The 15,169-nt window shown below is 40.9% G+C and overlaps 1 protein-coding gene across 1 annotated transcript in view; it reads right to left on the reverse strand.

Moving 5' to 3' along the window:
- zc3h18 (zinc finger CCCH-type containing 18) overlaps positions 1 to 15,169 on the reverse strand; it is a 38,034-nt gene extending 22,865 nt beyond the window's left edge. The window contains exons 1-7 of the mRNA XM_084059952.1: positions 14,995 to 15,169; positions 13,206 to 14,278; positions 10,924 to 11,008; positions 9,521 to 9,669; positions 6,864 to 6,959; positions 2,163 to 2,305; positions 1,453 to 1,482 (exon numbers count right to left, since the gene is read on the reverse strand). Coding sequence (XP_083916078.1) covers positions 1,453 to 1,482; positions 2,163 to 2,305; positions 6,864 to 6,959; positions 9,521 to 9,669; positions 10,924 to 11,008; positions 13,206 to 14,264 — 1,562 coding nt within the window. The 5' untranslated portion in view covers positions 14,265 to 14,278; positions 14,995 to 15,169. The remainder of the gene's footprint in view (positions 1 to 1,452; positions 1,483 to 2,162; positions 2,306 to 6,863; positions 6,960 to 9,520; positions 9,670 to 10,923; positions 11,009 to 13,205; positions 14,279 to 14,994) is intronic.

Below are 15,169 nucleotides of genomic sequence, written 5' to 3' on the forward strand. Positions count from 1 at the left end.
TATGCTCCAAGCAGCAACACGGCCCCCAAGGAAAGATGCCACGTTTGCCCCTTCAGGATAAGGCCTGTGCAACAGGGCAAGTGAAGCTGGTGTTCCGTTATGCAGATTACGCATCATTTGGTGTCAGCCCTGGTACCATTTGCAGGCAGGTGTGTGCCAGTCACAGGTGTGTGACTGCCTGGCACCTGAGCATGGGTCCTGCAACGTTGACATCTGTCTTTGGCACCGTTGTGCAAATCTTGGCTGTAAATCTCTGAAAGAAAACCTATGGTCACTCAGTGAGGCAAGGTTGAGGAACCGGTCTTCTTGGGTTGTCGTCTTCCTTTGACTTCACCAGTCTCACAAAACTACCTAAGTTTGGAAATGGTACCAGTGCTGACACCAAATATTGCTGCCACTCTGTATAACGGAACACCAGCTTCCACTTGCCCTATTGCACAGGCCTTATTCTGAAGGGACAAACGTGGCATCTTTCCATGGGGGCAGTGTTGCTGGTTGGAGCATACATAAACTCAAGAAAGTTGCAGAACCCATGGTCAGGCGCCAGTCACACACCTGGGACTGGTTTTGAGCGAACTGCCAGCACACATGTGCTGGCAGGTGTGTGCTGGCAGGTCGCTCAAAACGAGAGCAATTACCAACAGATGAACAGAAGCATATTGGGGGATTTGGGCAAATTTTGTGGGGGCGCTACCCACACGTTTAGCTGTGTTGCTCATTCCACAAATGCCCGATCCTTACAAGCTGTACCTGGTTGTAAAGGTGACTAATCGACGATAAAAATGATATAAAACACAATACCAATTGGTATTATTAAAGGGGAGAAATAATCGACCGAAATTACGTTTCCAAACTTTTTGTGAGCAGTTTATATGACAAGACCACACTAGTACTTTTATCCATTTCGCCATTCACATTTTTAAATACTGAAACAGGAAAGGAAAATTAGGCGTTTTGATGGTTGAGATGTCTTCTTGAAAAAGGTCCTTCTGACTGAATTGACATGACATTTTTCAATAAATCGATGCAGAATTTATTAGTGTGTGCGTGTTTTGTATCAAGATTATGCTTCACCGTCACGGTTTTATGCTAAATATTTGTATCTGTTGAAAAAAAATGAAAAAAAACAAGAAAGCTTTTTAGTGGGAAATTTGAAATTACTGTTTAACGCATTTAGACCTAGGCCGATTTTAAAAAGTTTTCTGAAAAACTTCAAATATTTATTCAAAAATAACAAAAAGAATGAGTTGCGATATACTGTATATAGCAACAACTCCAAATGGGGTTACCGTCTTGAAAGGTATAGTTACAAATAGGGGTTCCCGCCATAAATGGGTTAACCGATTTACAAGCTCTACAAACTAAATAAATTGAATATAATTTTTTTATCAATGTCACCAAGCTGTGTGAGAGGTGTGGAAATGCATGACTCTAGGATATGTTGACACTCACCCATACATAGGATCTCTGAATTCCATTTCACTGAAAAGCGAGAACAGATGATGTGCTTATTATAACCCATTTAGACCTGAGGCAGATTCTACAAATTCCTTCTAAATCATAACAGTTTTCTGAAAAACGTAGGTTGCTATATAGCAAAAATGACACAGATTTTTTCCCGGATTGAATGGGACAATATCAATAGAACAAAAACATGAGCTCACAAAACTAAGCAACCTATGTTTATGGACCCTGTCCTCGTGTGTGTATGTGTGTGTGTGTGTATATATATATATATATATATATATACACACACACACACACACACACACACACACACACACACACACACACACACACACATATATATATATATATATATTAAAATAATTTGCTTTGCCTTTTTTACATTTCTATGACTTCACGTTGTCTGTATGTATGTGAGTATAATAGGTATTTAACCACATGAATAGGGCTGCACAATAACAGCTAAAACAATCACGATTATTTTTTGTCCCATTTAGTCTTTAGTTTTGACCCTTACATGCACCCTCAACACGTGTCCTCCAAACAAACTGCTGTGATTTGTCAGACCTGTGTAACCCGTGAATAGCTTGATTTACTACACCACAGCAAGCACCCGCAAAGTGTCAACAACACGTTTAATTAATTGTGGAAGGCCAAAATTGTGATTGTGATTATTATACAATGAATTGTCTTACTCTCTGATGATGCGGTAGCTACGTTCTCTGAAAAACTCATTCTCTTTGTCGAACTCTCTCTCCTCTTCTCCAATAGTCACATTGAAACGCTTCTCCTCAAAGTCAGGCTCTTGCTCCTTACGCATGGTGGCCTTCTTCAACACCTGCACGGACAGTCAGGGACACAACAAAACTACGATGTGACACACCTAAGGGCTGTACCAAATACCCTTTTTCAAGCTTAGGAAATCTGTGCATTTTGTACATTGTATCTAAACAATCAATTAGCCAATACATCAAATCAAGGCATTTGCATCCGGAGAGCAAATCAACTCGTCCAAACAAGAAGCTGTACTGGCATCTTGTCTGTATTAAACCAGGAAATGCCAGCTTGCTAAAGTTGCATTGTAGTTGATAATCTCTGCATGTAAAAAAATAAAAATAAAATAAATACAAGATATATCAATAACAGTGAATATATGAATGAATATAAATAGATATATCTACTATCAACAGTGAATATGAGAATGTAGTGAATTATAATGTAGTGTAAACAGGCCTTCAGCAGTGAGTATATGGATCAATATATGTACAGTCTAGTATCAACAATGATTATGAATTTGTCTCTCCAGCAATTATTCTTAAGGAATGTAGTTCTGTAGTGTATCCTAGTAGTCCGCCAGATTCAAACCGGAGTCAGTAATCCAGAACAACAGAAAGTGCTACAGTCAAAGCTAGAGTCCCTAATAGGGCTGTCACGATCAAGAAATTACTTAAATTGTCATACATTAAATTACATGTATGTTTGCATCTTAGGTTGTACAGGGCAGATATAATAAATAACTTAAAGGATGACTTCACCCATTTTCAAGTTAACCCATCTTCATATAATTTGTACTCACTAATGCTCATGATAAAATGGTTAAAAAACAATCACTCACTCTGTCTCACATGGGAGGGCTATGGATACTTATGAAACCCGCCTACCAGTGACATCGTTAGGCTTTTTTTTTTTTTTTACCATTCAATAATACCATATTCAATAATGTACTATGGCAAAACAGACCATGCATTTAATAATTTGGTACTCGTTTCAAAAACAGTCAAAACAGCCGATCTGCAAAATCAGCAAATTATTTTATCTCAAATAATTGTGATCAGGTGATTAATTGTGACAGCCCTACATAATGCCAATGAGGACCCTTCATGGTTCACCAGTCTTTAGGTCTGATACATTATGTTCAATCCAGAGCTGCAATTCTGCTGATGAGAAAGCTGCTACATGATCTGTAATTAACTTCAAAACCAGAAAGGTGGCTACTGTAGGTATTCTATATATAGTATAACACCCTCTTACTGCTGTTGCTGCCATGACACCTGCCCACATTCCCAAGTGTATTGTTTACAAAAAATGGCTGCGATTGTAATGTTATCCTAACAATCTTATAAACACCAGTTAAAATTAACATTTGGCATTTAACACATTGCCTGCCAGAGTTTTTTCAGATTTTTAGCTGTTGCCTGCCAGGGTTTTGCCATGTTTTTGGTACCTGTTCGCGTAGCCACAGATTTTTTTCCTCCAGTATGATTGATCCCCAGATGGTTTCTAATCACAGATGAGATTCAGGTGTGGTTTCACAAATGTCAACGAGGTCATTTTGACCTCGTTGACATGTTTGGTTGATGTTTCAATATAGCTCAAAAGTAGTAGTTTTAAACCAAAAAACAAAGTGAATTGTTTGTCCGTTTGAATTTTAACATTGAAGTGAATGGAGCAGCAAATCTTCGAACATTTTTAGCTCCTAATCTGTTCATAATTCGACAAGGGTTGAAATTATAAAAAAATGCAAAAAAAAAAAAAAAAAAATTTTTTTTGAATTTTTTTTTTTTTTTTTTCCTTTTTTCCAAAGACGTATATATACGTCATTGGCAGGCAACAGCTGATTTCTAAATGACGTATATATACGTCTTAGGCAGGCAATGTGTTAAGGGACTGGCTTAAATGTGACGTGCACTGTAATTATCTGTATATGTATTACACAATGATACGGTTTGTTGAATACTCGTTGAACCGTGCACCCAGTAGACTATCGTTTGTGACGAGTGCTCACAACTTTCTGTCTGCCTTTTGACAAATAACTTTAAAATATAAAGAAATGACTGACCTATTTAATAATTTTATACTTTCAAAATCCTATATTAAAATTGCCTAGAGGGTCAGTAATCCAAAACAACAGAAAGTGCTACAGTCAAAGCTGGAGTCCCTAATAGGGCTGTCACGATCATTAAATTACTTGGATACTGAGGATTAATTGTTATACAAATAATTGCGATAAACGATTTAATTGCGTTTTGGGCATTGAACACTGGAACATATGAATCAATTACATTTATGTTTGCATTTTAGGCTTTGCAAACAAAAATTGTACAGGGCAGTTATGATAAATAACTTAACTATATACAGAAATGACTGACAATGACCGGTACCAATAATCAAATTAAATAATGTGTTATGGCCAAAACATGCATTTAATAATTTTGTACTCGTTTCAAAAACAGTCAAAAGAGCCGATCTGCAAAATCAGCTGTTCAGCAGATTGACTTATACTTGAATGGAAACGATTCTGAAAAGTATGTCAAATAATTGATTTTATCTCAAATAATTGTGATCAGGTGATTAATTGTGACAGACCTACATAATGCCAATGTGGACCCTTCATGATGCACCAGTCTTTAGATCTGATGCATTATGTTCGATCCAGAGCTGCAACAAGATCAATGATTAACTTCAAAACCACGTTAGGAGCCCTGGGGGCCACATGGAAACGGATTGTGACGATTATGCCAAATAATTGTGATTATCTCATATAATTGTACAAGCACGTGATTATGTAATATTAATAATTGTGACAGGCCTAGTCAGTAATCTCACAATTACAAGAACTGACAGGTGCAGGTCTTACGCGCTCAAATAGATGAATTATTCATCGTCAGGGCAGAATATCAAATTATGTCCATGTCAACTAGCAGAGTTTGTCGGTGTCAAAGAGCAGCATGAGGGAAGCATGCAGTTTAATTGCCAATGATCTGATCTAGGACTATAGCTGAGAAAGTAGTGAGGAGGAATCTCACACAATTCAAGGCACCCCTTGGACTGCATTTAATTGGCTCATTTACCTGTGCACTGCCATAGCTTCCTATTGTTATTGTGTTTCCTTTCTCTTTTGTTTTGTCCGTTTCTGTGTTGCAAAATGAACATTAACATTGTAGCACGTAGGTCCGTGGAGCCATGCCGCACGAAAATGTTATTTATTTTATGGCCCTCTCCCACGTTGATCTCCCCTCTGCTATGGCTAAATACTGCGAGATGAAAACGGATGTCAGTAGCCTACTTAACGCATCAACGCATCTGTCAACAATGTTCCATGGAACGAACTCGATATGGAATTTTAGGCATGTTGTATTCAGGTGTCATAGCAGCAACAGCAGTAAGAGTTAAACAGAGTATATGTTATACTATATATAGAATACTATAAATAGAATACATAGAGTAGCCACCTTTCTGATTTTTAAGTTAATCATAGATCATGTAGGATGTTGTAGATAAGGGCGAACAGGGGGCAGCCCTGAAAATGCAACGTCTGTCCCGCCATGTGCATGAAAAAAACATTGCTCTGCATTCAACGATCATGATTTACATTATGACATGTACTTTGTTCTGGGATGTTCAGCCATATAATTAAATACATTCCATGTGATATTATTAGCATGCTAAACCTGGCAGGTAACATCATTGCGTTGTGCCTACTGTTTTTGAATGGCTCAGAGATGAAAGGTATTCAATTCCATGTTTAATATAGAGAGGATATTGCATGCACATCCAAGTGCCCAGGTGCAGGACAAGCAACAGTACATAAAATAAGGTCTGCACACTGGCAAATATAAGCTCCACTGTTTTATTGCTTCAATGTTTCGACCAGAAGGATCAAATCAGATTTGTTAACTAGTTGTACGAACAGATTTGTACAGATTTGTTAACTAGTTCTCTTGTTTTATTGTTGTACTGTTTTATTGGATCTTGTTTAGTCGATACACTTTTTGTATTAGCTCGTGCTCATTTGATTTTGCTATTTTGTCTCATCTGTTTAACAAAGTAGGTAGCTGATATATAGCACTTTTACCTTAGCGCTAGGTATACTCTTGGTTGCTTGTTTTTGCAGGAAATGCACTTAAGACTTCTGGTGATTAGCAGTTTCGTTCCCTACCTATGTTGAATGCACTTATTGTAAGTGGCTTTGGATAAAAGCGTCTGCTAAATGACTGTAATGTAATGTAATGAACCAAATTCCTTGGTGGTTTAAACACGATTGAAACCTGATGTCTAATGATTTGTCTCAGTCTGGAAACGTATTTATACTTAGTCGTACAAAGGTGTCGCTCGCCAAAAACAGCAGATCTACAAGCTCCCAACATATCGTGATGCAATGCTTTGTGAGCTTGTAGATCTGCTATTTTCCGCAAGCAACACAATGAGCGGCTGAGTATGCAGATAGGTTGATGGCATCTGAATACACAAATCTGATTTGAAAGTCAGGCCTAAAGATGATATTAAGAAGAAATACATTGGATTTGCCTGCTGTCTTAACAAAGCCTTTGAGACTGGATGTACATACTACAGTGATGCCTATGAAGTAAATGGCAGCAAGCAGCAGCAGTGTGTACCTCTTTGGCATGCCTCAGGCCTCTCTCCCAGGCACTCTCCACAGGGGGCTCCACGGGAGGGGGGGGTGGCGGGAGCTCTTCAACTGCTGGTCCACCCTAGAATGTGAGCAGAGAATGATGAGCAGTGGTATTCTAGCAAGCCATTTATAATATATTGATCATTAGTTGAAGCAACATGATATGGCTGTGTGTGCGTCGCGCTGCCGCTTGCTGCAGGCACGCAGTGTTTATCGTTTAAATATTAAATAAGAAAAATAGGATAATTCAAAATAGTCTTACTACAGATAACCTTGTGCCGTGGTCATTTATTACTGCTATAATTTCTCAAAATGATTTAAGCATGCACTTGTTCATGTGTTTGTTGTTGAAAAGCGACATAATGCCATAGGCTATTTTTAGCACCATCTAGCGGTCTGTCAATGCTGTGTGGAGAGAGGTGCATTTCTAGTGCTGTCAGTTTTCCTAATTCCATAATCCCATTCAATTATATATCTTTTAATATATTTTAAAAAATCCTTTAATGATTGTTTAAGTGCAGCTACAAGTTAGCAAAATAATAATGTAAATAGTACAGTAAGAATATAAAACAGTAGTGCAACATCAATTGAAAACATTACTGTAAATGAAATCTCATGTGATAAATTACATGGTATCAGAATGGCATTAGTCTCGCGTAGCCAGACCCCACAGAAAATGAAAAACAGCGACCTCTGCTTTTCTGATATTCTGTGGAGTCTGGCAGGAGTATAATGTTAGACTAGAGCGCAGGGAAACACCGGTTTCATGTCTGCCTATAGCGCATCACTTCCGGTTGGTGCGACCATGTTTTCATTCCCACTAACAATATTTCTACACGGAACACTAACACCACTTCTCCCAGAGAACATGGATGGTTTTGGTTATAAGCCCACTTGTTTCTATGATGAAAGAGTAATTTAAAATGTGAATATCTTTCCGTGGTTTTGTCCGCTCCGAGGACGCTATTGTTAAATTAGTTTCGGCTAGTTTCGAGGGGGGGAGGGTGGATCATGGTGGATGGACACGTGAATCCCGCCCACTACATTTGATTGGGTAAAGCGCGGCCCACTTCCTGATCTGAAGGCACGCCCACTTGTATCCAATGCGCACTGGTTAGGACGAACCGCTCCGACAGATTCCACCGCAGGTCGGAATCTGTTCTTGAGAGATTAGAATGGCATAGACTGGCATACTAGCAGTCTGTGCCATTCTGTGTGCTTTACCCACTTTAAATTTGTTCAGATTCAACAATTCAGCAATTCTGTCACACCGACTGATCTCCTGACTTCATGCTGGTTTGCGTCACTTTGTAAATTCCAGCTGGTTTTGCGGCTGTGCTTTACTTACTACATCCTACTAAATCCTCTTTGCTGTGACTATCTGCTTCCATCTGGTCCTATGTGCAGCATGTTGTGCCTTGCCCCATGTTAGGTTTGCCATTTTCAGTTCTGAGGTCACAGTTCTCTGCCAGGCTGTGCTTTACCCACTTTAAATTTGTAGCTACTTTTAGATGGATGTTACTGAAATATTATAGCGAGATTCATCCATCTACCGTTCCGCAAGCATCCCTATCCATTGTAAGTTTCCTAACGAGAATGGGCTCTCCATCCACCGTCCCCAGTGCCGTTGATAGCCACAGGTCCACGTTGTAGCGACAGCGTAAACAATGTTACAAAGATTAACTTTAGTTGTTGTCATAATTATGAAAGTTTCCAGAACGTAACTTTCAACTGAGGTTTATGGGGGGAAAGGAAGAAGTCTTGACTGCTGCGCTGAACCAACGTGGTCTGTCTCAGTATCGGAGCGTGACCAGACACATACACACAGGCGTGCGGCCGAGCGTTCAAAACAGACGCATTGTGTGGCACCAACGTTCATATTAATTTGTTTGCACTCATCATGCGTGATGTGATAAAAGCATTTGTTTTCACATTGGTAGGTAAGGAAGTGAGTCATCATTAGATTTGTCAGTACATTTATGGAGGAAAGAAAACAACATTCGAATGGCAATTTCAACATTCGAAGATTATTAAAAAAAATCATATTCAAATTATATTCGACTCCCGAAATGTGTTCCGGCAGCCCTAGTGCATTTAGCAACTTTGTCACACCTTTCAACCAACTGATCTCCTGACTTCGTTCAACTTACAGTCTGTAGTAGTCTGGACAACAAAGTTTGGTGTGTTGGGGCCTTAAGAGGGGAAAGAGGCGCACCACCTAGGTACAGACACTGCTACGTGACAGCAGAGCTAGCAACACATCAGAGCTCTCTCTGGACCCTGTGCTGGATAGGAAGGAGTGGAGGGCACAGATCCAGGAGTCCCTAGTTGGTGTTGGCTAGTCCAAAAACCCTCACCAGCGCATCTGATTTCCTGTAACTGTTTCTATTGTTCATCAAATTGCTCTGAAAATGATCCCAAACAATATCACTTGCCACTGTCATCATGTTATAGTTGTGGTGAGTACAACGCCATCCACTTCAGTTAGAACAATTTTTACAATGACATATTTATTTTATAGTTCTCATTCTTGGCGTGGACAGCAATGAACTCACTCACACACAATGACTACGCAATGTTGGGGGGGGGGGGGGGGGGTTTCTCTGTGTTGGTGGTTGGTTCTGTGTGTAAGCTACTTACCCAGGGGTTATTGGGCATGAGTGGGTGTGGTGCTCCTGGAGGAGCCCCGTTAGGAGAGAAGAGATCTGGTTTAGCGATGAGGGAGTAGTTGCCCTTATCATTGACTCCTGGATGGATAAACCTACAGTTCATACCCCAAGTACAATTGCCTGTGGGAAGCAACAAACAAAAAAACAAAGGAGAGAGAGAGAGAGAGAAGAAATCCTGTTAACATGCTACTGGACTAAATTACTTCAACAAGCAATCACCTCCGCACTTTTCAGCATCAGGGTTGAATACAGTACAAAACTAATAAATAAATAATAAAAACAATAGTTAAAAAAAATATTGTACATTTATACGGATAATTTTCAGCACAACAGCAGAGAGAATATTAAGTGAGTACCTCCAAAAGCGAATGAACTGATTCAAGTGCACACATTCATCAGTACAAGAGCTCCCCCTAGTGTAGAATTGACACAAACAATGACCCTAACAATTCAGATGAAACAACCACAGATAACATTTAAGACCTAGTCCAACTCTGTGTGTCATCACATTATAATCAAACAGTGCTAAAGCTAAATCAGGTTCTCACCCATCCACCGGTGGACGATTCAACCACATTATCAACAAAGTGTTAAATGCAGTATGTCCTCAAGCAATGTATAACTGGGTGCATAGAACATATCTGCACACAGGTCTAACAATGAAGGTTTAGTAATAACAAATGTGTCTGGCTTGGAACTTTAAGCAGTTTAACAGTGCTGCCCCTACTAATTGTTAACTAAATAAATACCATTTAAAATACTTTTATTGAAACCGCACCTTTATTCTGTGAAAAAAATATAATTTAGTTATACAAAGCAGTTGCAGCATACCTACAGCTTCCTGAAGTGTTTAGGCATCTTATTTCCCTGAGTTACTTGGCACAACCATTAGTTTTCAGCATTGTAATGTGGTGGCTGCCTGGTGGGTAAATTTATGGAAAGAAACTACCTTCGGCTTGGCTGGCCTACTGCATGTGAAAAAACAACCATACACAACATCATGCCACAAAAACGACATCATTAGCCTGGGTTAACAAGAGCCATGAACAAATTAGACCAGACCCCTCGCTGATCATCGGGAGACGGACATGCAGCTCTGCACCACGACGAGGGCGGTATAATTGGCCCTGGCCAAACAGAAAATCACTTTTAATTACATAGATTTCCCAGAGCTTCCACGTCCTGTGAGAACCCAGGGTTATGCTTAATGTATACTTGGTTGCATGCCGGTTGTTGTATGCTGAACATAGCTTATCTGCACGTACGCAATGCATTGTGAGATTTGCATTTGTAGATCGTCTGTTTTCGGGGTGTGACATCGCCCCCGCAACCAAGTATCAACCAGGCTTTAAACTGTGGCTTGTGACGACATACCTTTCATGAAGAACCTGCAGATGGGACGTGGTCTAATCTTCCTATCCATAGGATCTTTGACCTCCCCTTCCTCCAGATCATCATCCTGTGCCACACACATTATGGACAATGTTATGTGGTCAGTCACTCATATTTTTGTCTAAATGTTTGGTTTGTTAAGAACACAGCTTGGTCATATTACACCTCAAAAGCCTCCATGCATTCATACTGCATTTGCCTATAAAATGGTAGATGCATGTCCTTTCAGACATCAGGCATATACTTCTCCCAGTAGTTACATTTGAAATGTTTCCCCCTGACAGCTTGCCTCTAAATGTGTTCAAAGGAATTGATTGACACATTCTTTGCAGATGAAACCTCATTACATTTCTGACTATTCATGACAGAGTGCAATGTTCATGGGCAGTTTTGGTAGCTGGGATAATTGCTTGTGTGCACCTCCAGACAATGTTTAAGTTGCTTGATTCAATATTTTGATATTACTATGTAAACCCAATAGCCCATTCAATTTCAAACTCCATGTCAGACTCATTGAAAACACACATCCCTGGTTCTGATGACTGATATTGACTGCTAAGGAAATGGGGAGACCATAAGATACGATCTTTATTGATCCCACGGGGGAAATTCAGTCACCAAAGGCTTGAATGTTTTGATTTGATTTATGTTAATATGTTCTGTCATGTAATTTTGCATCAAAGAGTCGTGTAAGTCCATGCATGAAATCCATGAAGTCTATGCATCAAATAACTAACTTAAAAGTTAGAAGGAGACACCATGTCATCAGCAGAAGGGACATGTGTTTTACTTTTCAATGAGTCTAACGTGTGATAAAATATCGAAATGGGATTTTCAATCTAGTCTTAACCACTTCAACCCTCTCGACTTAGGAAAACGGACCAATGGAGTTGGTTCTGTACTTGGACCGCTTTTTCTCTCTACACCAAATCTTGCCAAAAAAAGTCGATCTACAAGCTCACAATGTATTGCAAGTTTTCGCAACGCGTTCTGAGCTTGTAGGTCTGCTATTTTTGGCTTATGTTCTCCCTAGTATATGGATACAGGGGTTAAAGCAAAAAAGAATCCCAAGACTGAAAATTATTTTCAGACCATGTCCCAATATGTGATTTTTGATTTTTAAACATGGCACATGGAATCCTCAAGACTGAAATCAGTCCCCAGGACTGAGAACTTTAATCCCTGTGGATACTGGGGTTCAAGTGGTTAACTGTGGAGCTTAAAAGGAAGCTCATTACTGCTTCAATGGGTAGCCAGCTTTGCCCGAACAAATTCTGACAATTAGCAGGCCAAAAACAGAAAATCACTTTTAATTACATAGATTTCCCAGGTTTCATATGACCAAAGGAACATCGAGGCGATCTATTCCAGACCACCAAGAGTAAATAATGTTCTAAAAAGATGTTTGAGAGTTCAAAACTAAATCCAACCAGAGATCCTGCACAATACTAGATTAAAAAAACTGTGTGAAGCACCGGATATTCTACAGTATATGCATAATAGTATTTGAGATGATATTTAACTTTTTTATGTATTTCTGGCAATATTGCGTGAGTCTTTGGGTGAGTGACAATGAGAAAAGGACAGGACAATTAGGAGAACTCAAATGATTTGGCATGTACAGTATATGTACGGTAAATGTATATGGAACCATCCCATCTGTCACAGAGCAGCATCACTACCAAACCAGAATCACTTAACAGATACTACACCAAAGAAGCAAGTTGACACCCCATAGATATGAAAACACTGCAGTCCTGATATGTTACCAGGGTCAATGTTATTACATCTGACAGATGTAATAACATAAGTGGCTGATCAAGAGCCACATCGATCAAAATACTGGGAGGGCCAGGAGGTGTGTGAGATGACAATTAACCATGGCCAGCACCTCACCTTGGTGTCCATGCACCTCATCTATTGGTCCTGCTTGAGAATAGGCTGCACTTTAACCCATTCAATCCGGGAATGCATCTCTGTCATTTTAGATTTCTTTGGCTATTCAAAAATAGCAGATATACAAGCTCATAGCGCGACACTCGTAGATCTGCAATTTTTAGAAAAAATCTTGGACAGTTTCTGCAAATCTTTGAATATATATTTTTGTAAATATTTTTTTACAGGGACCCCAAACAAATGTTCGCTTTAAAAAGTACATATTCAAAGATTTGCACACATTTTCAAGATTCTTTCAAAAATAGCAGCTATGAGCTTGTATATCTGGTCGGAATGGGTTAAGGCCAGCCGTGATCACAAACACTTACGTCTATCTCTCCTTCATCAATCTCTCCATCATCCTCATCCTTCTTCTTGTCTCGGAAGGAGTCTCTCCGACTCCTCTCTGCTCCTCTGGAGTCCTCGTTCTTCTTGGAGCTGTCGCTGGGAGACGGAGGGAGGATGGGCTTCAGCAGCTTCTTCCTTTTGCTGCGGGCGTCCTTGTCCTCCCTCTCCTGCTCTTCGTCCCCCTCTACCTTTGCATGCTGCTGCTGCTCCTCCTCCTCCTCGTCCTCCTCATCCTCCTCGTGCATGGGGATGCTGGGTTCCTCGGGCACCTCCTCGTCGTAGTCCAGCTCGTGCTCGTCCAGCTCTCGCGAGACAGACGCAGAGTCGTCCTTTATCTCCCGGACTATGACTGCCTGCCGCCTCCTCCGCCTCTCTTCGTTTTCATCCTCATCCTCCTCCTCCTCAGCCATCTTCCTCCTACTGTCTTCCGCCACCCCATCTTCCTCATCGTCTTCATCATCATCGTCAAACAACTCTGCTGTCCCAGTGGGTGGCTGAGGCTCCTCCTTCCTACCAGTCCCATATCCCTCTTGTGGCTCTTCCCCCTCTTCCTCTCTCTCCTGGGCGAAGAAGCTCTGATGCTGGTCTGGTACTGAATCAGGAGACTGTGGGGTATCCAAGACTCGACCCTCCTCTTCCTCCTCCTCCTCCTCCTTCTCGTTTTGTCCTTGTCTCTCCTCTTCCTCCCCTTCTTCTGGAGAGTTGTTCCCCCGCTCACCTCCCTCCATCAAAACAACGGTCTCGTCCTCTTGACCCATTACTCCTCCTCTTCCATCTCTGACAGGCTCCTCGTCTTCTGGGTCAGAGATGAAATCTGGGACCACCTCCTCCAAGTCAGAGTCCCTTCTTCCACCCCCCATCCTCTCGTCCTCCGCCAGCCTTCCATTCTCCTCGCCGTGGGCAAGCTCGCCGTCTGAGAGAAGCCGGTCGTCGTCGTCTTCGTCGGCAGAGTCGCGTAGAAGCTCACTGTCGGATATGCCCTTCTCCTCCTCCTCCTCTGGAGACTGAGGTGACTGGGTAGGGCTTTCAGGGGTATCCATCAGAGAATGTTCCGCTGAAAACAAAAGCAGGAATTAGTCAAAACAATGACATACAGCTTACTTTAGCTGGGTCTACCAGACAGCACAGGGCTTGAATGCAAGTGTAACTACATGTAGCAGGTAGCACACAACAGGTTTAAAGACAAGTGGCTGTAAACTGTTTACTTGGCCACTGATTTCACCTATTCCTTTAGCATTGGTTATTTAGTTAGCTAGCAACTAGCCTTGGATCAAGACTATCAAGTCATCGAGTCTGATGACAACGAAAATGCATCTATGATAGTCTTGATCCAAGGCTAGCTAGCAACCAAATTGTCTACCCGGGACGAAGACCAAAACTACCTTGCACATCTCAAGCAGCGACTACACCTTGCCATGTTTGCACACAACCCCCCCCCCCCCCAAAAAACTAAAACCTGCAGCTTTAGTTTCCTGCTAACAGTGTAGCTAACAGCTGAGTGGCGCTAGTTAGCAACCAGGCCCGAAACCTCCTCAGCGCAAAAAAAAATACTAAAATCTGCTATAATAACAATTTCATCTTTATTACCAAAACCATCTTAAATCATAATGACGTGTAAGTGCACGGAATGACGACCCGCACAGCATTGCTGTCTGATCGGCATTAAGCCATGCTCGCTTGCCTTTCAATTAACAATGCAACCCTTCCCTTACGACGAGAAGCTCTTTAGCTAGTCTAGCTATAAGCTAACATCAAAACATGACCATTCACCTCGGCAACCTGGACCTCTTTGAAGACACGGCTGCTGTGTTAAAGCACTGCCCCAGTCTATTTGAGATGGTCGCGTTACACTTAACAATAAATATGATGTGATTATTTTTATCCGCCGTGGTGGAGAAAATAAAAAGCCCTACACGACGCTATAGCGAGAGCGGCCATTACCTTG

This window comes from Gymnoscopelus microlampas, assembly GCF_963454915.1.
Source record: "Gymnoscopelus microlampas genome assembly, chromosome: 6".
Classification (NCBI taxonomy): domain Eukaryota; kingdom Metazoa; phylum Chordata; class Actinopteri; order Myctophiformes; family Myctophidae; genus Gymnoscopelus; species Gymnoscopelus microlampas.